Below are 23,539 nucleotides of genomic sequence, written 5' to 3' on the forward strand. Positions count from 1 at the left end.
TATCTAGTAGAGGAGACCTACTGTTTTGGAGACCTTCATAGTTACGTGCTGGATGTGGGTATAAATTTCAAGTTAAAGTCAAGGTGTGGACCTAAGAAAGAATTTACCCTTAGTGTATCTTACAATGAGAGAACCGTTGATCATTAAGATTTGTTGGATATTTGAAGATGTTTCCAAACACCATGTGCAAATGGGTTGAAACTAATTTGCGGTAGCAGAGACTACAAACATAAAAATAATAAGAATATAATTTATTTACAAAATATATGTATGAGTGGAAGAAATTCCCAAGTAGCGTCACTGAAGCGAGAACTTTGGGTAGATTTAAAAAATAAGTTGGACAGGTAGAAGTGTGCGTGAGTTAGACCTGCCTAGGTAGTGCAGTATTCCATTATTCTCATATTCTTAAAATATATTCCTTTCTTAATTCGGTCAATAGCGTAGTGTTGTGGGTGACATTCTTCGTTGCCCAGGTAGCCAGATTAAGCACAGTTAAAGTCTGGCTAGTAAATGAGTGGGTGACCACGATGCGCTAGGCACATCCCAGAGCATGACACAATATAAAAAAAGATCTTGGTCGTTCTCGCAGACAGTATTGCAAAGTAAAAAAGCAATTTAAGTAAACACTGACAATATGAAATACATTCTGAATATAGAAACAGTCATTTACGAACCACATTTCTAGTTTGATGGTATCAAAACAAAAGTTATAGCCGGGATCCCCTCAAGGAAGGTTCCTTGATGTTGGTGAGGGGCTCTTGATTTAGGGAATTGGATCTGTGCTCCAGTTCCCCGAATTAAGCCTGAATGCCTTCCACATCCCCCCCCCCAGGCGCTGTATAATCCTCCGGGTTTAGCGCTTCCCCCTTGATTATAATAATAATATAGCCGGGATACCTACATGTATGTGTGAGGACAGACTACGTCGTTGTTCTTAACTAGAAATTATAACATGTTTAAATATTTTGAGATTAGGAAATAATAACGGACTTAAGAGTAGTCCAAGAAATATTGCATAATTGTTTTTTCTCGGTATAGTTATTAATAGTTTATTGGAATATTTAAAACTTGGAAGGCTTCCTGGAATTTGATGTGATTTGTGCAGTTAAATTCATTTTAAATTTATATGTAAATTGTGGTATTAGACCCTGGTGACAAGTCTCACAGTGAGGTTGGTCTTGTGGTCTTAGACCCTGGTGACAAGCCTCACAGTGAGGTTGGTCTTGTGGTCTTAGACCCTGGTGACAAGCCTCACAGTGAGGTTGGTCTTGTGGTCTTAGACCCTGGTGACAAGCCTCACAGTGAGGTTGGTCTTGTGGTCTTAGACCCTGGTGACAAGCCTCACAGTGAGGTTGGTCTTGTGGTCTTAGACCCTGGTGACAAGTCTCACAGTGAGGTTGGTCTTGTGGTCTTAGACCCTGGTGACAAGTCTCACAGTGAGGTTGGTCTTGTGGTCTTAGACCCTGGTGACAAGCCTCACAGTGAGGTTGGTCTTGTGGTCTTAGACCCTGGTGACAAGCCTCACAGTGAGGTTGGTCTTGTGGTCTTAGACCCTGGTGACAAGCCTCACAGTGAGGTTGGTCTTGTGGTCTTAGACCCTGGTGACAAGCCTCACAGTGAGGTTGGTCTTGTGGTCTTAGACCCTGGTGACAAGTCTCACAGTGAGGTTGGTCTTGTGGTCTTAGACCCTGGTGACAAGTCTCACGGTGAGGTTGGTCTTGTGGTCTTAGACCCTGGTGACAAGCCTCACAGTGAGGTTGGTCTTGTGGTCTTAGACCCTGGTGACAAGTCTCACAGTGAGGTTGGTCTTGTGGTCTTAGACCCTGGTGACAAGTCTCACGGTGAGGTTGGTCTTGTGGTCTTAGACCCTGGTGACAAGCCTCACAGTGAGGTTGGTCTTGTGGTCTTAGACCCTGGTGACAAGCCTCACAGTGAGGTTGGTCTTGTGGTCTTAGACCCTGGTGACAAGCCTCACAGTGAGGTTGGTCTTGTGGTCTTAGACCCTGGTGACAAGCCTCACAGTGAGGTTGGTCTTGTGGTCTTAGACCCTGGTAACAAGTCTCAGAGTGAGGTTGGTCTTGTGGTCTTAGACCCTGGTGACAAGTCTCACAGTGAGGTTGGTCTTGTGGTCTTAGACCCTAGTGACAAGTCTGACAATGAGGTTGGTCTTGTGGTCTTAGACCCTGGTGACAAGTCTCACAGTGAGGTTGGTCTTGTGGTCTTAGACCCTGGTGACAAGTCTCACAGTGAGGTTGGTCTTGTGGTCTTACACAGACCCTGGTGACAAGCCTCACACATGGTAGAGTTGTGTTGGTGTCTGGGTCGACCATGGCGACGGTCCCTGATTAATGGTGGGGTCTGTAGATGATAGACTCTCCCAGCCACTTCATGGTACAAGTTCGTCATCACCTGTGAAATGGATGTATTATTATTATTATTATTATTATTATTATTATTATTATTATTATTAACGTTTTTATTGTCATCGTTATTATTATTATTACTATTATTATTATTATCATTGTTATTAACGTTTTTATTACCATCGTTGTTATTATTATTATTTTGGAAAATTGCATTTATCTGTATGTATAATTATGTACATAACATTTACTAAAAACAACAGACATAGCCCCACTCCACAAAGGGGGCAGTAAAGCAACAGCAAAGAACTACAGACCGATAGCACTAACATCCCATATCATAAAAATCTTTGAAAGGCTCCTAAGAAGCAAGATCACCACCCATCTAGAAACCCATCAGTTACACAACCCAGGGCAACATGGGTTTAGAACAGGTCGCTCCTGTCTGTCTCAACTATTGGATCGCTACGACAAGGTCCTAAATGCACTAGAAGACAAAAAGAATGCAGATGTAATATATACAGACTTTGCAAAAGCCTTCCACAAGTGTGACCATGGCGTAATAGCGCACAAAATGCGTGCTAAAGGAATAACAGGAAAAGTTGGTCGATGGATCTATAATTTCCTCACTAACAGAACACAGAGAGTAGTCGTCAACAGAGTAAAGTCCGAGGCAGCTACGGTGAAAAGCTCTGTTCCACAAGGCACAGTACTCGCTCCCATCTTGTTCCTCATCCTCATATCCGACATAGACAAGGATGTCAGCCACAGCACCGTGTCTTCCTTTGCAGATGACACCCGAATCTGCATGACAGTGTCTTCCATTGCAGACACTGCAAGGCTCCAGGCGGACATCAACCAAATCTTTCAGTGGGCTGCAGAAAACAATATGAAGTTCAACGATGAGAAATTTCAATTACTCAGATATGGTAAACATGAGGAAATTAAATCTTCATCAGAGTACAAAACAAATTCTGGCCACAAAATAGAGCGAAACACCAACGTCAAAGACCTGGGAGTGATCATGTCGGAGGATCTCACCTTCAAGGACCATAACATTGTATCAATCGCATCTGCTAGAAAAATGACAGGATGGATAATGAGAACCTTCAAAACTAGGGATGCCAAGCCCATGATGACACTCTTCAGGTCACTTGTTCTATCTAGGCTGGAATATTGCTGCACACTAACAGCACCTTTCAAGGCAGGTAAAATTGCTGACCTAGAAAATGTACAGAGAACCTTCACGGCGCACATAACGGAGATAAAACACCTCAATTACTGGGAGCGCTTGAGGTTCCTAAAACTGTATTCCCTGGAACGCAGGAGGGAGAGATACATGATTATATACACCTGGAAAATCCTAGAGGGACTAGTACCGAACTTGCACACGAAAATCACTCACTACGAAAGCAAAAGACTTGGCAGACGATGCACCATCCCCCCAATGAAAAGCAGGGGTGTCACTAGCACGTTAAGAGACCATACAATAAGTGTCAGGGGCCCGAGACTGTTCAACTGCCTCCCAGCATACATAAGGGGGATTACCAACAGACCCCTGGCAGTCTTCAAGCTGGCACTGGACAAGCACCTAAAGTCGGTTCCTGACCAGCCGGGCTGTGGCTCGTACGTTGGTTTGCGTGCAGCCAGCAGCAACAGCCTGGTTGATCAGGCTCTGATCCACCAGGAGACCTGGTCACAGACCGGTTCGCGGGGGCGTTGACCCCCGGAACTCTCTCCAGGTAAACTCCAGGTAGGAATTTGGGACACCTAGGTCGCAAAAATGTCCCCCTTCGATACCTACTACTGTCATATGCTGTATAGTCCTTGTGGCTTAGCGCTTCTTTTTGATTATAATAATAATACTACTGTCATATCCACAAGTTGCTCTGGACCTATTAATTACCAATGAAATATGTATAACCAGGAATACTGGTAAATATATAAATTTTGTGGACTGTATATTAAAAATAGTAAATGGTTATATATATACACAATTACATAACAGAAGGAAAATATATCTTAATATCACTCACCAATTTGACTGGAGATTAATGTGTATCATACTCAGAAAACCTCACTCTAACTAAATCTATGAAAATAATGCTGGCCAGAATTATACACAAATATAAAGAGCTTATCTGAGGTTCCTGGAGCTGTCTTGTCCAGTCGTCTGATATCTCAAGTTATGCAGGAATGCACATCCACCAATTTCGCCTCCTATTTGAGAGGTGTCAGCACAATTTTAACCTCTAGAGCACGAAAACTTCTTCCCCATTCACCAACGTTTTTAATACAAAATTAAAACCAAGATGGCGAGCCCCCGTCTGCGCAGACGCAGGCTTTCCGTTTTCTATGACAAATATTATTAAATACAGTATGGCCATCTATTTACATACAAATACTGAATTTCTGGAAAATATATACAGTATTTTCCACAATTATTATTATTATTATTATTATTATTATTATTATTATTATTATTCATGGTGAAAGAGGTACATCAGTAGGGATCATACAACGCGAGATTGTGGAGAATCGATCCTCCGTCTCATAATCGCAAGTCAGATAACAATACTCTATTTTCCTGTGCACAATTACGTGAGTTTCGGTTTTCAGATGGGAATTTGAAACCACGAAGTTATATAACTCATGGCAACTTGAGCCCAAAAGCTGTAAAAAAGTAATAATGGCTTAGAATCGTGCTAAAACATTTGAAGATTTTCAAACACAAGTGTGTCTGCATAAATGAGGCTCCGGCCAGGCTAATATGTAAATAATTCTGATTTTTGTCCACAGCATGAATTATTCGAGAGAAAAAACGCGTCAACACAGGAATCTTTGTGATTACGGTGAGTTATGTTTTACAGGTATTTAAACGATTTTTACGACAGTGAAAACTTTATCCTGAAGTTGGCCACTGTGATTTTTTTTTTTTGGTTATCCTAGATAATTTACGCATAAGTTGCTATGTATGATAATATGAATAATTGTATTTACGTGTACCTGTGGTATAAACCTTACCTGGAGTTTACCTGGAGAGAGTTCCGGGGGTCAACGCCCCCGCGGCCCGGTCTGTGACCAGGCCTCCTGGTGGATCAGAGCCTGATCAACCAGGCTGTTGCTGCTGGCTGCACGCAAACCAACGTACGAGCCAACAAATTGGTTTAGAAAGACCCATGAACAAACACTAGGACATTTATTAGAAAACATTTCGGTCCTGGGACCTTAAGAAGTGATCAAGGTCCCAGACCGAAACGTTTTCTAATGTCCTAGTGTTTACTGAGGAGTTTTTCCAAACAATGTGTACCTGTACCTAAGTAAACTCATCTATCTCTGCCTATAGATTAAAAAAAGACAAAAACGAAGTTGACGTCAAGGTTTTTACCTTCTGCGCCTCCTCAGGGTACCACATAGGAGTCTCGAAGCCCGGAGGACAACACTGATTGCACTTCTGCCCCGTCAGGAGGAATCTCACATTGCCCTGGTTGATTGAGAGATCCCACTGGTAGTAGAAGATGACCAGACCGTACATGCTGGTCCAGCCGTGTGAACACCTCTGTGTGTGATGCAATCATAAATACTATCACCTCTGACCCCATCAATAGTTTTATCTTTACTATGTACCCCATACCCATCTTGGGAGTGGTAGTCACCCCATACCCATCCTGGGAGTGGTAGTCACCCCATACTCATCCCGAGGCTCAGTTGGTGGCGCACTCATCTCACACATTTAGTGTCCGTGGCTCTATCCCCGGTACGGGTCGAAACACTGGGTGTGTTTCCTTAAGACACCTGCTGTCCCTGTTCACCTAGCAGTAAATAAGTACCTGGTTGTTATCCGACTGGTGTGGGTCGCATCCTGGGGCAAAATTAACCTAAGCTGTCTGAAATGCTCTGCATAACCAGGCTTCCTATACAGTACATCATTGATGTCAGCTATGGTCTGTATAAGTTGTACCATGTACTTGTAGAAATAAATATTATTGTTATTATTATTATTATTATTATTATTATTATTATTATTATTATTATTATTATTATTATTATTATTATTATTATTATTATTATTATTATTATTATCCTGTGGATAGCAATCACCCCATGCTCATCCTGTGGGAGGGAGTGAAAAGAATATGAAGACAAATAAAAACTATTTACAAATTTATTGGTTGTGCTGACAGCAACTGTGAAGAAAAATACAACGAAAGTGTTACCAAGGACGCGCTTAAGCAATTTATGTTTTATTAAACACATCAATATTATTGTCGAGGAAGCTCTGAGACACTTGAGATGATCATCAGTCAATACCATGACTGGAACAGTTAAAAAGTAACCCACAGTCACAATACCATAGCTGCAACAATTCAGTAGCAGCCCAAAAGTTACCTTACACTCTGCCTGGGATAATTCTCTAGTAACCCACAATTAAAATACCATCGCTGGAACAATTCATTAGTAATCCAAAACTTCACGGTACCGTGGCTAGAACAGTTTCACAAGTAATCCATCAGTTGACAAAGAAAATAGATGATATATTGGCCTGTTTTAACCCATTATCATTTTACGAGTGACAAGATAAAGGGGAGAGATGAGATAAAAAAAAAAGGTTAAAAGACAGGTAAGGTCATGTCAGGCCACGTAACGTGTTCTGAAGATTATCTAATTAGAAATGTAAGAGGCAAATATCTACAGAAGTACATGCTGGTTAAAATTCATGCTGGTGTTATGAATGAGAGGTGATACAACATTGTGTTTGTAGAGGGACTGAAAACATTATTGAGAATCAGACAGTTTTAGCAAACTAAGCAATGCTAAAGGCAGAAACGGAGTAAAAGACAAAGGGCAAACGCAGAGTAATGGTCAAGTACGACACTTTCACTCGACAAATATCAGGTGTGACACCAATGAAACGAAAACATTTAAACAAGAATGAGACGGAAAGAAATAGAGAAAATATGGCGGTAAAATATCCAAAGTACACCTGCATCAAATTAGTCTAGTCTAGTGCTTTAAAGCGCATTAAACAACAAACTGAGTCCAAGTGAGTATAGGTCCAAATACCTACCTATAATAAAGAATAGATCTTTTACATTCAGGAGTGAATTAAAATTGACTATGATAATCTTTGACGTAGTTTTCATATAACCCATGGAGTTGGATCTGTAACCTGTAAATGCTGATGTTTAACCCAACTTGCTGCCTTTTTACACGTATGACTTCCAAAACAGAGCATTGAGCACTAATACCGGTCCTTTCCACGACAGCCTGATTAATCAGGCCATCAACTAAGAGCCCTCGTCAGAGATCCGGTGCCATCAACATGTAAGCCTTACTTTTGGATGTTATGAAGACTTACCTGACAAGAGAAGCGGACTTTAGCCATGTCCTTGAAGATGGACCAGCCTGCAGGAATGTCATCGATAGGTCCAAAGGTCCACATGTTAGGCAGGTTCATGAAGAGTGACTCGAAGTGCTGGTTCCACACCTGTTCCAGTCCCCTGTAAGAGGAACACAGGTTTATTGGAAGACGAAGGAGAGGAGGACGTAGAAGCAGAGGATTAGGGAGTAGAGAAAGAAGCAGAGGAGGAAGACATAGAGTAAGGAGTAGAGAAGGAAGAAGTAGAGAAAGAAGCAGAGGAGGAAGACGTAGATTAAGGAGTAGAGAAGGAAGAAGTAGAGAAAGAAGCAGAGGAGGAAGACGTAGAGTAAGGAGTAGAGAAGGAAGAAGTAGAGAAAAAAGCAGAGGAGGAAGTATAGGAAGAAGAAGAATCAGATGAAGAGGATGAGGTAACAGAGGAAGAGGAAGAAGAGGAACGAAACAGTGAAAGAAAGGTGAAAACATCTTTAGGATTAATACCCAAGGATAATAAAACAATACCATGTAGTCTGTTTTTATCCATGAAGGTCGTAGTGTAAGGTGCCAACCACAACAGTCATCTAACACACAGGTATCTTTTACTACTAGGTAAACAATGACAACCAGTGTAAGGAGATTTTCCCGTGCATATCTCTCGCCCAAAAATCGAACCCAGGCTCTATCCGTTATGAAAATAAGTTTTATCACATAGCTGTAGAATACTTGTAAAGGCTAAACCCCTCAAGGAAGGTTCCTTGATGTTGGTGAGGGGCTCTTGATTTAGGGAATTGGATCTGTGCTCCAGTTCCCCGAATTAAGCCTGAATGCCTTCCACATCCCCCCCCAGGCGCTGTATAATCCTCCGGGTTTAGCGCTTCCCCCTTGATTATAATAATAATAATGTAAAGGCTAAAAGTGCAACGTAAATTTGAAAATCTGTAAACGTGGATGATGATTTATATGTAAATATTATGTATTAAACGTTAGACCCTGATGCAATCTTGGTGAATAAACGTGTTAGTCCTCGATGCAATCTTGGTGAAACATTTAAGAGTGGCTCATGAGTGTTTGTCCTTGATACAAAGATCCTGTTATAACATATACATGTGGTTCATGCGAGTGCCAGTCTTGTAAAACAGACGCTTTACTAAACATTATCATAGTGAACCATGAATCTTTCACAAGATAGAGCATCCACATTTAATTCTGGAGGTCCCGCAAATTTCCTGCGCCAATTCTTCAGCAGGGAATATTAACACGGGTTCCTATTGCAAATTCGTGCCGAAACACCCAATTATGGCCTCGATGATACCAGATTAAATTTCACTGTCAGACCAGTGCTGACACATTATTTACACTATGGCGTCTCCTGTATCATTCCGCGGCCGCTGCACACTCTCCTTCACACAAAATTTCTTGATGGGTCAAATCAACGTCACAGTTTAATGTACATTATATTATTCATATTTATACGTGCTGAATTTAGGAAAATTATAAAAAATCCACAATTAATAATGACCGAAGTGTACAAATAGAAATAAATGAATGAGGGTATAAATAGTTTCTGATTATATATATCAAAAATTCTATAGGGATAAGTTTGTGTTGAGACAGAATAGTTGTAGGAAAGCCTGGTAGTGTCAGTAACGCGAGAACCTTGAGTATCTTTAAAATTAAATTAGGCCGACACAAGAGGATAAAAAAAAAGGTTGAATGTGAGCAACCCCTAACTAGTATAGTAACTAGGCCTAGTACTGCAGTACTTACCTGTTTTCATGTGATCTATTGTGAGCCCCTTAAGAAACGAGTAACACAGGTAAGGAAACACAATCCACCACTTCATCAGTTTATTAGAAAGTCAAATTTATTAGAATAAGGGCACGTAACACCAGTGAGTGTGGTGAATGTTGTGGCGAGTGCTCACGCGACTCACCACAACAAGTGTTCCTGTCGCCACCTAACTGGCGTCACCAGTCCGTCTGACTGATGATTGTCACCGAGGAACAGTAGCATAATAATATAACACAACAGAAAGGAACAGAGATTTCTACACCTGCTGTCTTTATTAACTTAGTAGTAAGTAGGTACCTGGGTGTTAGATGACTGCTGTAAGTCGCATCTTGGGGATGGTAATGCAATCTAATTAGAATTACTGTTGACCTTGAAATGAGCTATGGCAAGATTACAGCTCTTAACCTGTAAAAGAGCCAAGGTAGAATTACGACTCTTAGCCTTTAAATCAACTGAGACAGGATAACTCTTAGCCTGAGTTCAGTTCTGGCATGAAATTAACCTAATACTGCTCGTATTAATGACGAAACATATAAATAACTACTTGTTGTTTGAGTGCAAGTATGTACAGTACTTCCCTCTTTATGAATTAATTAGATCAAGATAATAAAACAACTAGGAAATGTGTTGTGAAATTTATATAAATGTAGCTTCATCTTTTTAAATACATTTTCCACATTCACGAAAATCATGAACCTAACTCAGTAATGTGACTACTACTGTAATGATTTATTTATCTCATAGTGATAAATACATTATATACAGAGAGGTATATATCTCTCTGTAAGATATATACACAAATCCAGTCACATAGATTATCAAACATAACAGCAATTTTCTATGATTCCTGCTTCTGTGTATATATAATGAGAATTTAGTTTAATTGCGTAGGTGTCATAAATTTTCACTTGCATAAGCACTTTTAACGAACTATTTGCTGACAGTTTCGAGAAATGTCAAGCCATCTTATGTTTGCCTGACGGTGCTCCTCGCCATGTTACCTAAGACTTAAACAATTGGCTAAATGATTGTGAGAGATGTCGTTCGGATTTTTAACCCCGGAGGGTTAGCCACCCAGGATAAGAAAGTCAGTGCGTCATCGAGGACTGTCTAACTTATTTCCATTGGGGTCCTTAATCTTGGACCCCAGGATGCGACCCACACCAGTCGACTAACACCCAGGTACCTATTTGCTGCTAGGTGAACAGGACAACAGGTGTAAGGAAACGTGTCGAAATGTCTCCACCCTCCGGGAATCGAACCCGGGCTCCGTGTGTGAAGCGGGAGCTTTAGCCACCAGGCCACCGGGCCACCTGTGAAGTGTCAGTATTTAACGTCTGGCTTGGGAACTCGCCAGACTTGTGTGATAGAGAACATTTTGAACTTTATTAAGGGTAAGCTTCTTGGTATAGATGTTTTCACTCTCTTCCTCCTGATACAGAATGTCCCGGGGGTCAACGCCCGCGTGGCCCGGTCCATGACCAGGCCACGGTGGATCAAGGCCTGATCAACCAGGCTGTTACTGCTGGCCTCACGTAAACTGACTTACGAACCACAGCCCGGCTGGTCAGGTACTGACTTTAGGTGCCTGTCCAGTGCCTATTGGTAATCCCCCTTATGTATGCTGGGGGGCAATTGAGCAATATTGGGCCCCTGACACTTAATGTGTTGTCTCTTAGCGTATTCACAGCACCCTTGCTTGTCACAGGGGATGTGTTGCACCGTCTGATGAGTCTTGCTTTCGTAGGGAGTGATTTCCATGTGCAAATTTGTGACTAGTCCCTCTACGGTTTTCCAAGTGTATATTATCATGTATCTTTCCCGCCTGCGTTCCAGTGAGTACTAATCAAATGATTTAAACCGTTCCCAGTAATTTAGATGCTTTATTGTACTTATACGTCCAGTGAAGGTTCTCTGTATATTCTCCAGGTCTGCAGTTTCGCCTGCCTTGAAAGGGGCTGCTAGAGTACAGCAATATTCCAGCCTAGATAGAACAAGCGACTCGGAGGCTTTCGTTTTTAACACCTGAACACCTTATTCGAACAGCTGAAAAAATTCAACCATAGTTAAGTATAACTGAGGAAAGGTTAAAGGTTGATGTCCCGTGGTTCGGTTGGCAGCGCACTCATCACTCATACTGAGGGTCCGGGGTTTGATCCCCGGTAGGGTGGAAACGTTGGGCATGTTTCCTTACACCTGCTGTCCCTTTTCGCCTAGCAGTAAGTAGGTATCCTGGGAGATAGTGATATACCTTAGATAGGGCTGGGCTTTGAAATGAGATGAGGTAGGATAATATCCCTTAGCCTGTGAAATTGATCTCTGTAAAAAAAATGACATGCACAGATGCCCTCTGTTCAGTTTCCATTGGGCCATTCCCAATTTTGGTTTCCATGTGATTATCTTAGAACGATTCTTCTGATCGGCTTCAAACGTTAAACTTTCGTGTATTCCATTAGAAACAATGTTATTGTCATGCATGAATAGTATGTAATACCGACAAGATAAAGAATTAGACACATGCGCAACATCAGGGTATCTTTACTTGTAGACGTTTCGCCATCCAGTGACTTTATCAGTACAATACACGGACATAATATGAAGACTGTAGAAATGTATACAACAGTTAATTGAAGATGAGGTAATGAGTCCCTCAGCCTAGGAGTAGGTGATGACTCTGAAGATTCTTCAAGACTACGGTGCTCGTCACCTACTTCTAGAGTGAGGGACTAATTACCTCGACTTCAACTGACCGCTGTATATATTTCTACTGTCTTCACATTATCTCCATGTATTGTGCTGATAAAACCGCTTTATTGCGAAACTTATACAAGTAAAGACACCCAGATGTTGTACATGTATCTGATTCATCATCTTGTCGGTACTGAATACCACTGATATACAGCTTTCAAATATATGTCTAATTATAAGAACACATAAAGAAGACATTGCCTAAACGTTGCTTGGTTCTCTGTACTTTGAGTTACTGATGATGTTCACTCCCTTGTGTTTTTGAAACTCTCTCGTTCCTTGATGTTGGTGAGGGGCTCTTGATTTAGGGAATTGGATCTGTGCTCCAGTTCCCCGAATTAAGCCTGAATGCCTTCCACATCCCCCCCCCCTTAGGCGCTGTATAATCCTCCGGGTTTAGCGCTTCCCCCTTGATTATAATAATAATAATATTTTTGAACCCATATATTGAAGTCGCCTCCATTACGTCCCCTCGCTAATGCATTTCACTTCGCTGTCCTCACATTGAAGTTCTTTCTTGTGTTTATGTACTGACTATGAACCTAAAACACTTCTTAGGTTCTGGAGATATATCAGCCACCTTCCTTGTTCCCCAGTTCTTTATATAGTCAATATTCTTCTTAATTCTTTTATTTGTAATGAGTATATCACTGTTAATTTGTAGACCCTACATCAGATAGACTCTTATTATTTGTTATTCAATACCCACAAGTTGAAGAGTGAGACACATGTGGGACGTAAGACACATGGGCAACAGTTAGGCAACTTTATTCCGGAATAAAGTTGCCTAACTGTTGCCCATGTGTCTTACCTACCAACCTGTCGGTATTGTATACCATTTTGGTATTCACATATGACACACTTGGGTATCTTTAGTGGCGAAACATTTCGGTTGCACAGCAGCCTCATCAAAACTTTATGGCCCAGCCCATGGACCCATTATTGCACCTCTAATCTACAAATGATTGTGACCAGATCTACAGTACCTGAGTTTATTACCTTCGTAACTTGCTCAGCTATTTAAACTTTGTGGCCCAGTCTCTGGACCCATTATGAACCTGTGTAACCTATTGACTACCCCCCACAGGATGGGTACGGGGTGCATAATAAAGATATTAAACTAACTAAAAAACAGCAGCGTTCTTCTGTGCACGCTTCATTATTATAATTGTCACGAGGAAACTTTAAGCCCGAATTGCTAGAGAGAATAGGAGGTAATCAGGCTGGATTCAAGGTAAAGGGTAGCCCCAATTCCTTGGATCAATGGCAGTTTAAATGCTGAAGGCATCTTCGTCCCTTCCCTCTCCTTGAAGCTTCCAAAGCTGAACATAAACAGGAACTCCTGGAGAAGCGTCGGCTCAGACTCAGTGTAAAGTGCATAATAACACTTCATCACCCCTGACCTCACCGCCTCAGTACCACCAGAAGTCACACAGGTACAGGTACACTTAAGTACAATCATCATAGTGTAAATTTCCTAGGATAACCCAAAAAGGTAAAATAAAGTAACTTATTACCATTGGGGTCGTCGTAGAACAAAATATCTCCTGACGCTGGTGTGTGAGTCACAAGATGACCCCCCTCGCTGCCTTATATTATTATGTCAACATCCGGTGCTAAATTCGTGTAGGTTTTTCAACATACCTGGAGAGGGTTTCGGGGTCAACGCCCCCGCGGCCCGGTCTGTAACCAGGCCTCATGGTGGATCAGGGCCTGATCGACCAGGCTGTTACTGTTGGCCGCACGCAACCCGATGTACAAACCATAGCCCGGTGCCTTCTTGAAGACAGCCAGGGGTCTGTTTGAAGACAGCCATAGGGAGTGCTTGAGACTCGATCCTCTCCGTAAACCCTAAGACGCAAATCGTTCTCACTGAAGCTTTTGAGAGAAAGGCCTCCCACTGACTTACCTCTCAACTCTTTAACTTATTCATTTAGGAGTAATGTGAGGAAGCATACATACTAGTTAATATACTTGGTAACGCCTTCGGTTCACAATCGAAGAATCCGGTTTCAATCTTGGGGCGGTGAAGGCATGTTTGTGAATTAAGTCTCCTAAGGCCTGTGGCCCCTGTTCACCTAACAATAAATAGGAACCTAGATGTTAGTTGATTGTATCAGCTTTAGTGCAGACTATTACCCACCAGTGTACACTGTACCAGGGTAATATACGTTGTACTGGTGAGTAGTACATCTTATTACTGGTGGGTAGTACATCTGGTAGACCTACCCACAAGGATAGTTGGTAGACCTACCCACAAGGATCACTGGTAGCCCTCATAAAGATCACTAGATCTACCCATAAGGATCACTGGCAGACCTACCCACAAGGATAGCTGGTAGACTTACCCACAAGGATCACTGGTAGACCTACCCACAGGAATCACTGGTAGACCTACCCATAAGGGTCACCAGGCTCGACGGAGGGAGGGACGTAGTAACCGACGTGGAAAGAGGCGCGGGAGAGTTGTGGCAGTGGCACCGTGGGGCACTGGGCAGGAGGAAGAGTGTCTGGCGCCGTTTTCTGCATAACGCCCATGGTGGGTAGTCTGGGCACCCCGACGACACTGTAGGCGCTGGGTAAGTGCGGATGGATGCTGCCGAAGGAGCTGGTGATGCTCCAGGGGTTGCGGGTGGGGAGAGGCTGACCAAGGCACAACATGGTCGGTAGCTGGAGTGGGAAGCAGGCTAGCGGCATTAACTGGCATGCTTTTTCACCCACTAACAAACTCCTGCTCATGGACATGTTCACTTTATCCCTCCGTGACTTCAACATGATCACGCTCGTGTACCCATGCCGCCACCAACATCACCGAACCCAGCACAAAGGTGGACCTCGATGGTGTTTCTCCAGCGTGAGGCTCACTTGACTCACTAAGGGTCTGACCAAACCCCCAAGGACCTCAGGAATGACAAACTCATAAAATTTCCTAGGGAGTACGTCACGGACGCAGGTACACGCGTGTATACACAACGAAGTAATCCCAGCGATGGTCACAAGGCTAAAGAAAATGCAAGAGCTGGGACAACAGAACACCTCGTAGGAACTGGTGCAACGCGTGTTAGAGACAGGCTGGATTATTGCTCTGTTTCCGGAGACGGGAAGGTGATAGTGGGGGGATTGGGGATTGTTGGCGATGGGGGGGGGGTGTTACGAGTGGTGATCTTGGAGGCGGGGAGTGGTGGGGTTGTGTTGACGATAGCCACGATAACACAAGCATGACAGAGTGTGTGAGGTAAGGACAACACATTAAACACAGCCTCTTGACACACTCATTCAAGCTCACATATTCACTAACATAACAAAATTGAATATTAATTATATGTTTTCTAAAAAAAATAAGCCTGGCTGTATACCTTGTACATGTACTGGCTGTATACCTTGTATAGGTACTTGTAGAAATAAAGATTATTATTGTTATATTATTATTATAATCAAAAAGAAGCGCTAAACCACAAGGGCTATACAGCGCTGCTATTATTATTATATTTATTATTATTATAACATTGCAATACGAGTATTATAATAAAGACGAACAGTGACTCATTTGTATACCTGGAGGATGTATACTGGGCAGCTGGGGGTCAACGCCCCCGCTGCCCAGTCCATGACCGGGAATAACGAAAATAAAGTAGAAGAGAAAAGGGTGAGTAGACTTTATCTTCCTAGACTGGAAAAGCAGACAGGAGTAACAGAGGTGCTCGAGTGGATACAGGAGCAACTGGAGAAGTGAATGGTGAGTATAGAGGTATCTGAACAGGCAAAAGTGTTCAGTAAAACCGCCAAAGGATCACCATTTGGATCTTTGATGTTCCTCATGTAAATAATTAACCTCCCGGAGGGTGAATCCTTCGTGCCACCACAGATAATGTTAACCTAATGAGAAAGATAAAAGACTACAAAATGACATGAAAAATGTACATTATAAACGTGCTCCAGGACAGATCGATGCGTTCAGTTTTCATTTCCAATTTGTGTTTAGATATTAATTGATGCAAAGACTCAAAAAACAAACGCTACGACATCAGAGAACGTATTAGAACTGATAACTACCTGAACGAGAGTAGACCAAGTCTTGGTGAGAGAACAAGTATCCTAATGGAAAGTTAACAGCAGGGTGCCATGAGGCGTCCTCCTGGGACCTACAGTATTCACAAGGATTTTTCTTGGAACCTTCGCTGTTCCTGATATATATAAACACCCCGGGAAAACTGACTCATCCGTATTTATGTACGCAAGCAGCAAAAAAAATCTAATGAGACTACAAATGAAAATTACAAAAAAAGGCGATTACTGGAAATAAAACCTAGAGAATACAATGATAATGGGAGTAAGAGACAGGATAAGAAACAGTATACCACACCTGAGATGAAAAACTCGCAGAGGCAAATAGCAAAGCAGACCCGAGAGTAAACATCACGCCTAATCTATCCCTTAGACTCAAACTGAATAAAATAAAAAAAAATCTAAAAAAAAACATAAATTAATTGAATAGCATCATGAAGAGATGACCTCCTGTGAGTCTTGTAGTGTAACTGTAGGGAAGGCTTGATCATCTGTCTGTTGGATGCTTCGCAGTTTCTGACCGATCGGGTTGCTGGCGACCACTTCCTAGGAAACATGAAAACGTCATTTAGAACAATGAGCAAGGAATCATGATGGTAAACATAGATGTAACTCAAGCCCTCGAGTGCGAAGTACCGGAATGGAGCCCTCAGTAAAGCACCCAGGTTTTCAAAAGAGAAACTAAAAAGAAAGACTGAAGAAACTAAACCTAAAGATGTTGGAGAAAAGGAGAACAAGAAATGTAATTAAGACATAGATTAGCTGGTACACCTGTGTAACAGAATGATCGACTGTTTACCATGGGAAAGACCAGGATAAAGCGATTCGTGATGCATGTCTAACATAGGTGCATGTGTGTACGGTACTCATCTATTTGTACTCGCCTATTTGTGGCTTCAGGGACCGAGTCCAGATCCTGGCCCTGCCTTTCAACTTGCCACTCCAGGTTCACTCCCGCTTAGCCTTGTGGGCCCTATCGTATCTGCTCTTAAAACTATGTATGGAGCCTGCCTCTACTTCCTCACCAAGATCATTCCACTTCTCGACCACTCCGAGACTGAAGAAATACTTCTTAACATTGCTGTGGCTCATCTGTGACTTAAACTTCCCGTGGTATCCTTGAGTTCTCGTTTCTCGCCTATCCCAGCCTATCCCTGTCTATCTTATCAATTCCCGTGAGTATTTTGTATGGAAATAAGGACCCCAATGGAAATAAGTCACTCTGTCTGACTTTTTTGGGTTATCCTAGGTTCTCTACACATATGCTGCTATGTATGATAATTCTATGTAACTGTATTTGTGTATACCTGAATAAACTTACTTACTTACTTACTAATCATGTCTCCCATGGTTCATCTGTCACCCAATGTCGTTATATTCAATTCCATTAGCCTCTAGTTGATAATGTCCCTTAACTCAGGAACAAGCCTTGTTGCATGATAAACTGTCTTCAGTGTCTTAAGATAAGATAAGATAAGATTTCGTTCGGATTTTTAACCCCGGAGGGTTAGCCACCCAGGATAACCCAAGAAAGTCAGTGCGTCATCGAGGACTGTCTAACTTATTTCCATTGGGGTCCTTAATCTTGTCCCCCAGGATGCGACCCACACCAGTCGACTAACACCCAGGTACCTATTTGCTGCTAGGTGAACAGGACAACAGGTGTAAGGAAACGTGTCGAAATGTTTCCACCCGCCGGGAATCGAACCCGGGCCCTCCGTGTGTGAAGCGGGAGCTTTAGCCACCAGGCCACCGGGCCACTTGCTTTTTCAAGTGCGGGTTTCATACTGGTGCTACATGCTCCAAGGTGGATCTAACGTATGTTGTATAAAGGGCCCAAAATGACTCTTTGTTGAGATTCCTGAAAACTTCTTTTAAATTTGTCAGACAAGCATTAGCTTCAGTGGCTATTCAGCTGATGTTAACATCAGGCGTTTTACTGGGCACTATGCTCATCCCTAGGTCTTTATTGAGTAAAACCTACAGGCTCTGTCCCCCTACTCTATACCCTGTTACCAGTCTTCTTGCTCCTTCCCGAGACTTCATGATCTTGTATTTACTGGAGTTGAACTCAGTCATCCACTTGTATGACCACTCTTGCAACCTGTCCAGATCCTTTTGAACCTTTCCTTGTCCTCATCTATTTTAAATGTCTTCATTAGTTTTACATCATCAGCAAACATGGATATATCTGCCTCAAGTTATCTGGATTGTCATTCACATAAACCAAAAACAATACTGGTCCTAATACCGATCCTTGCGGCACCCCGCTTGGTACTCTTCTTCATTTTCACGTCTTGTTCCTGACAAGTCATTCTTTGCTTTCTTTCCCTAAGATACTCTGATCTGCCAGAGTATGTCTCCTGTTATTCCCGGCTGAGTAAGTTTTTGGCCCAGCTTCTATATTTGTACGTTCGTGTGCATGTCTGTGCGTGAGCCCTCGTGTATGTATGTGTGTGCGCGCGCGCTCGTGTGGGTGTATGACCCACTTAATATTTGTATTTATAACTCATTACAATTGTGACCAGGTGTGGACGTATCAGTGGCTCGTTACTTTGTAATTTGTTCATGACTGTAACCATGTATAGGATTGAGGCTGATTCATTACCTTTGTAACTTGCCATACTTGTGACCAGATCTACCTGGAGTTCATTACCTTTGTAACTAGTTCAGCTATCATAACTTTGGGGTCCAGTCCCTGGACCCATTATGTACCTTTGCAATCTTTTGACTACCGCCCACAGGATGGGTATGGGGTGCATAATAAAGATATTAAACTAACTAACTTCTTGTGAGATACAGTATCAAATGCCTTCTTGCAGTCTAAACAAAAATAAAATCCACCCAATCCTCTCTCTCTCTCGTCGCAGATCTGATTCTTTATCAGAGAACACTAACAAGTTAGTAAGACAAGATTTGCCATCCCTGAAGCCATGCTGGCTATTGTTTAAGAAACCACTTCTCTCCAGGTATTCTACAACTCTAGCACTCATAAATTTCTCCATTACCTTCCCAGGTTTGCATGTCAGAGAAAGTGGTCTGTAGTTTAATGCCTCATGTCTGTTTCCTTTCTTAAATATAGGGACTACATTTGCCGTCCTTCAGATCTCTAGTAACTGCTCCGTATTTACCTGGAGTTTACCTGGAGAGAGTTCCGGGGGTCAACGCCCCCGCGGCCCGGTCTGTGACCAGGCCTCCTGGTGGATCAGAGCCTGATCAACCAGGCTGTTGCTGCTGGCTGCACGCAAACCAACGTACGAGCCACAGCCCGGCTGATCAGGAACTGACTTTAGGTGCTTGTCCAGTACCAGCTTGAAGACTGCCAGGGGTCTGTTGGTAATCCCCCTTATGTGTGCTGGGAGGCAGTTGAACAGTCTCGGGCCCCTGACACTTATTGTATGGTCTCTTAACGTGCTAGTGACACCCCTGCTTTTCATTGGGGGGATGGTGCATCGTCTGCCAAGTCTTTTGCTTTCGTAGTGAGTGATTTTCGTGTGCAAGTTCGGTACTAGTCCCTCTAGGATTTTCCAGGTGTATATAATCATGTATCTCTCCCTCCTGCGTTCCAGGGAATACAGGTTTAGGAACCTCAAGCGCTCCCAGTAATTGAGGTGTTTTATCTCCGTTATGCGCGCCGTGAAGGTTCTCTGTACATTTTCTAGGTCAGCAATTTCACCTGCCTTGAAAGGTGCTGTTAGTGTGCAGCAATATTCCAGCCTAGATAGAACAAGTGACCTGAAGAGTGTCATCATGGGCTTGGCCTCCCTAGTTTTGAAGGTTCTCATTATCCATCCTGTCATTTTTCTAGCAGATGCGATTGATACAATGTTATGGTCCTTGAAAAACCATACCCCCGGCCGGGATTGAACCCGCGGTCATAGAGTCTCAAAACTCCAGCCCGTCGCGTTAGCCACTAGACCAGCTAGCCACAATAAGATTCATCCAACTAGGTATATTTCTACACCATAGGAAGGTTAGCACAGGCACCTCTGTGACCACAAATGCAAGTTTTTACAGACGAATCTCCAGCTAGCGTGGCCGTGACGAACTCTAGCTCAAGTCCCTTCACTGCCGTCATGTTGACGGCAGTGATCAGGTAAGGTGATCTACCGGGAGTATTTCTGTTCGCTGTTTTCTTTGTTGGCTACCAGTAATGATTTTGGCATTTAATACCACTTTTTTTTTCTTTCTTAAATGTTATATTTGCCTAAATACTGGTAACCAGTTTATTTTTTCCAATTACCAGCTCTGCTCCTGACCTGGTCATCCAGGGTAGACGCCAGATAAGGAAGCAAGATACATGTTAATTGGACTAATTAACATCGTCCAACTATTACCGGCCCTTATTTACCCTACTTGTGGTGCTCCAAGTAGCAGCGCTGTATAGCCCTTGTGGTTTAGCGCTTCTTTTTGATTATAATAATACAACCAAGTAATTCAGGAGAGTCCAGAACATCGGACTGGTACCATCTGACCAGGATTTCCTTATCTTTTTAACATCATTATTATTATTATTATAATCAAGGGGGAAGCGCTAAACCCGGAGGATTATACAGCGCCTGGGGGGGGATGTGGAAGGCATTCAGGCTTAATTCGGGGAACTGGAGCACAGATCCAATTCCCTAAATCAAGAGCCCCTCACCAACATCAAGGAACCTTCCTTGAGGGGTTTTTAACATCAGAGAACCATCCAGGGCATTAACTACTGCCAGAACACAGCACCAGAACCAACGGCCACTTTTATATTTAAATTTTAAGTAAAACCACAAAAGACAATATTATTGTTATTCCTTGAGTCGTTTCTTTATTCATTTATTTTTCCATTAGTTTTTTGCTCAGATGGAAGGCGTTCCACTGACAGTAAGGAATAGTATTAGGCTGCCCGAAATGCTTAGGCCTACCTAGGCATACTAGTGGCCTTCTTTGTAATAAGTTTTTTATTTTATAATTATCTTGTGTAAACCACACATTGTAATCTATACAGAGAAATAAATATTTGTATTTGAATTTGAGCAAGACGCCCAGCATGGTACTATATGCTGTTGGAACAAAACTTTGTACAGCTGGTACGAAACTTTGCACTGCTTGCAGAATATAAAAAAAAATGCTGAAAAGACATATCTCTATCTGTTAGTACGTATAGGTATAATATTTTGGATAGATCAGCACTTGTGGTGTTGGTGTGTGGTGTTGTGTGGTAGTGGTGGTGGGGTGTTGTGGTTGTGGTGGTGGGGTGTTGTGGTTGTGGTGGTGGGGTGTTGTGTGGTAGTGGTGGTGGGGTGTTGTGGTTGTGGTGGTGGGGTGTTGTGGTTGTGGTGGTGGGGTGTTGTGTGGTAGTGGTGGTGGGGTGTTGTGGTTGTGGTGGTGGGGTGTTGTGGTTGTGGTGGTGGGGTGTTGTGGTTGTGGTGGTGGGGTGTTGTGTGGTAGTGGTGGTGGGGTGTTGTGGTTGTGGTGGTGGGGTGTTGTGGTTGTGGTGGTGGGGTGTTGTGTGGTAGTGGTGGTGGGGTGTTGTGGTGGTGGGGTGTTGTGGTGGTGGGGTGTTGTGGTTGTGGTGGTGGGGTGTTGTGGTTGTGGTGGTGGGGTGTTGTGGTGGTGTGGTGTTGTGTGGGGTGTTGTGTGGTTGTGGTGGTGGGGTGTTGTGGTTGTGGTGGTGGGGGTGTTGTGGTTGTGGTGGTGGGGTGTTGTGGTGGTGGTGGGGTGTTGTGGTTGGGGTGTGGTTGTGGTGGTGGGGTGTTGTGTTGTGGTAGTGGTGGTGGTGGTGTATTGTGGTGTGGTGGTGGGGTGTTGTGGTTGTGGTGGTGGGGTGTTGTGGTTGTGGTGGTGGGGTGTTGTGGTTGTGGTGGTGGGGTGTTGTGGTTGTGGTGGTGGGGTGTTGTGGTTGTGGTGGTGGGGTGTTGTGGTTGTGGTGGTGGGGTATTGTGGTTGTGGTGGTGGGGTGTTGTGGTTGTGGTGGTGGGGTGTTGTGTGGTTGTGGTGGTGGGGTGTTGTGGTTGTGGTGGTGGGGTGTTGTGGTTGTGGTGGTGGGGTGTTGTGGTTGTGGTGGTGGGGTGTTGTGGTTGTGGTGGTGGGGTGTTGTGGTTGTGGTGGTGGGGTGTTGTGGTTGTGGTGGTGGGGTGTTGTGGTTGTGGTGGTGGGGTATTGTGGTTGTGGTGGTGGGGTGTTGTGGTTGTGGTGGTGGGGTGTTGTGTGGTTGTGGTGGTGGGGTGTTGTGTGGTTGTGGTGGTTGTGGGGTATTGTGGTTGTGGTGGTGTTGTGGTTGTGGTGGTGGGGTGTTGTGGTTGTGGTGGTGGGGTGTTGTGGTTGGTGTGGGGTATTGTGGTTGTGGGGGTGGGGTGTTGTGGTTGTGGTGGTGGGGTGTTGTGGTTGTGGTGGTGGGGTGTTGTGGTTGTGTGGGGTATTGTGGTTGTGGTGGTGGGGTGTTGTGTGGTAGTGGTGGTGGGGTGTTGTGTGGTAGTGGTGGTGGGGTGTTGTGGTTGTGGTGGTGGGGTGTTGTGTGGTTGTGGTGTACTCGCCCAATTGTGGTTGCAGGGTAGATTCATAGCTCCTGGCCCTGCCTCTTCACTTGCCACTACTAGGTCCACTCTCTCCCTGCTCCAAGAGCTTTATCATGCCTCTTCTTAAAGCTATGTATGGATCCTGCCTCTACTACTGTGGAAAATACTGTATATATTTTCCAGAAATTCAGTATTTATATGTAAATAGATGGCCATACTGTATTTAATAATATTTGTCATAGAAAACGGAAAGCCTGCGTCTGGGCAGACGGGACTCGCCATCTTGGTTTTGAATTGGATACAACGTTAATATAATGGGAAGAATTTTTCGTGCTCTAGAGGTTAAAATTGGATTGACACCTCTCAAATAGGAGGCGAAATTGTTGGATGTGCATTCCTGCATAACTTGAGATATCAGACGACTGGACAAGACAGCTCCAGGAACCTCAGATAAGCTCTCTAGATTTGTGTATAATTCTGGCCAGCATTATTTTCATAGATTTAGTTAGAGTGAGGTTTTCTGAGTATGATACACATTAATCTCCAGTCAAATTGGTGAGTGATATTAAGATATATTTTCCTTCTGTTATGTATATGTGAATTTATATATTATGATTTTTTAATATACAGTCCACAAATTTATATATTTACCAGTATTCCTGGTGTATGTATATTTCATTTAATTAATAGGTCCAGAGCAACTTGTGGATATGACAGTG

General features: G+C 43.1%; 1 protein-coding gene across 2 annotated transcripts; it reads right to left on the reverse strand.

Annotated features, from left to right (window-relative positions):
* Nucleotides 1-236: 236 nt before the first annotated feature.
* On the reverse strand, nt 237-15,368 carry LOC128701639 (receptor-transporting protein 3-like). 2 transcript variants are annotated; one of them, XM_070101653.1, is made up of 4 exons: nt 14,660-15,362; nt 7,723-7,864; nt 5,752-5,922; nt 237-2,409 (listed from the first exon to the last, which is right to left on the reverse strand). In XM_070101653.1, the coding sequence occupies exons 1-4, from the start codon at nt 15,034-15,036 to the stop codon at nt 2,242-2,244; spliced, it is 858 nt and encodes a 285-aa protein (XP_069957754.1). In that variant the 5' UTR covers nt 15,037-15,362; the 3' UTR covers nt 237-2,241. The 2 variants fall into 2 exon arrangements, with proteins under 2 accessions (XP_069957754.1, XP_069957755.1); XM_070101654.1 differs by lacking the exon at nt 5,752-5,922 and having other exon boundaries at nt 14,660-15,368.
* Between the last annotated feature and the right edge of the window lie 8,171 nt (nt 15,369-23,539).

The sequence above is a fragment of the Cherax quadricarinatus genome, chromosome 78 (genome assembly GCF_038502225.1).
Source record: "Cherax quadricarinatus isolate ZL_2023a chromosome 78, ASM3850222v1, whole genome shotgun sequence".
In the NCBI taxonomy this organism is placed as follows: domain Eukaryota; kingdom Metazoa; phylum Arthropoda; class Malacostraca; order Decapoda; family Parastacidae; genus Cherax; species Cherax quadricarinatus.

Bases quoted from the DNA above. Each gene is read 5' to 3' on its own strand.
- LOC128701639 (XM_070101653.1), bottom strand. From the start codon at position 15,036: ATGTTGAAGTCACGGAGGGATAAAGTGAACATGTCCATGAGCAGGAGT. The intron at 5,923-7,722 runs GTAAGTCTTCAT...CATCACACACAG, and splicing joins AAGTCCGCTTCTCTTGTCAG to AGGTGTTCACACGGCTGGAC. The intron at 2,410-5,751 runs GTAAAAACCTTG...TCCATTTCACAG, and splicing joins ACCCTGAGGAGGCGCAGAAG to GTGATGACGAACTTGTACCA.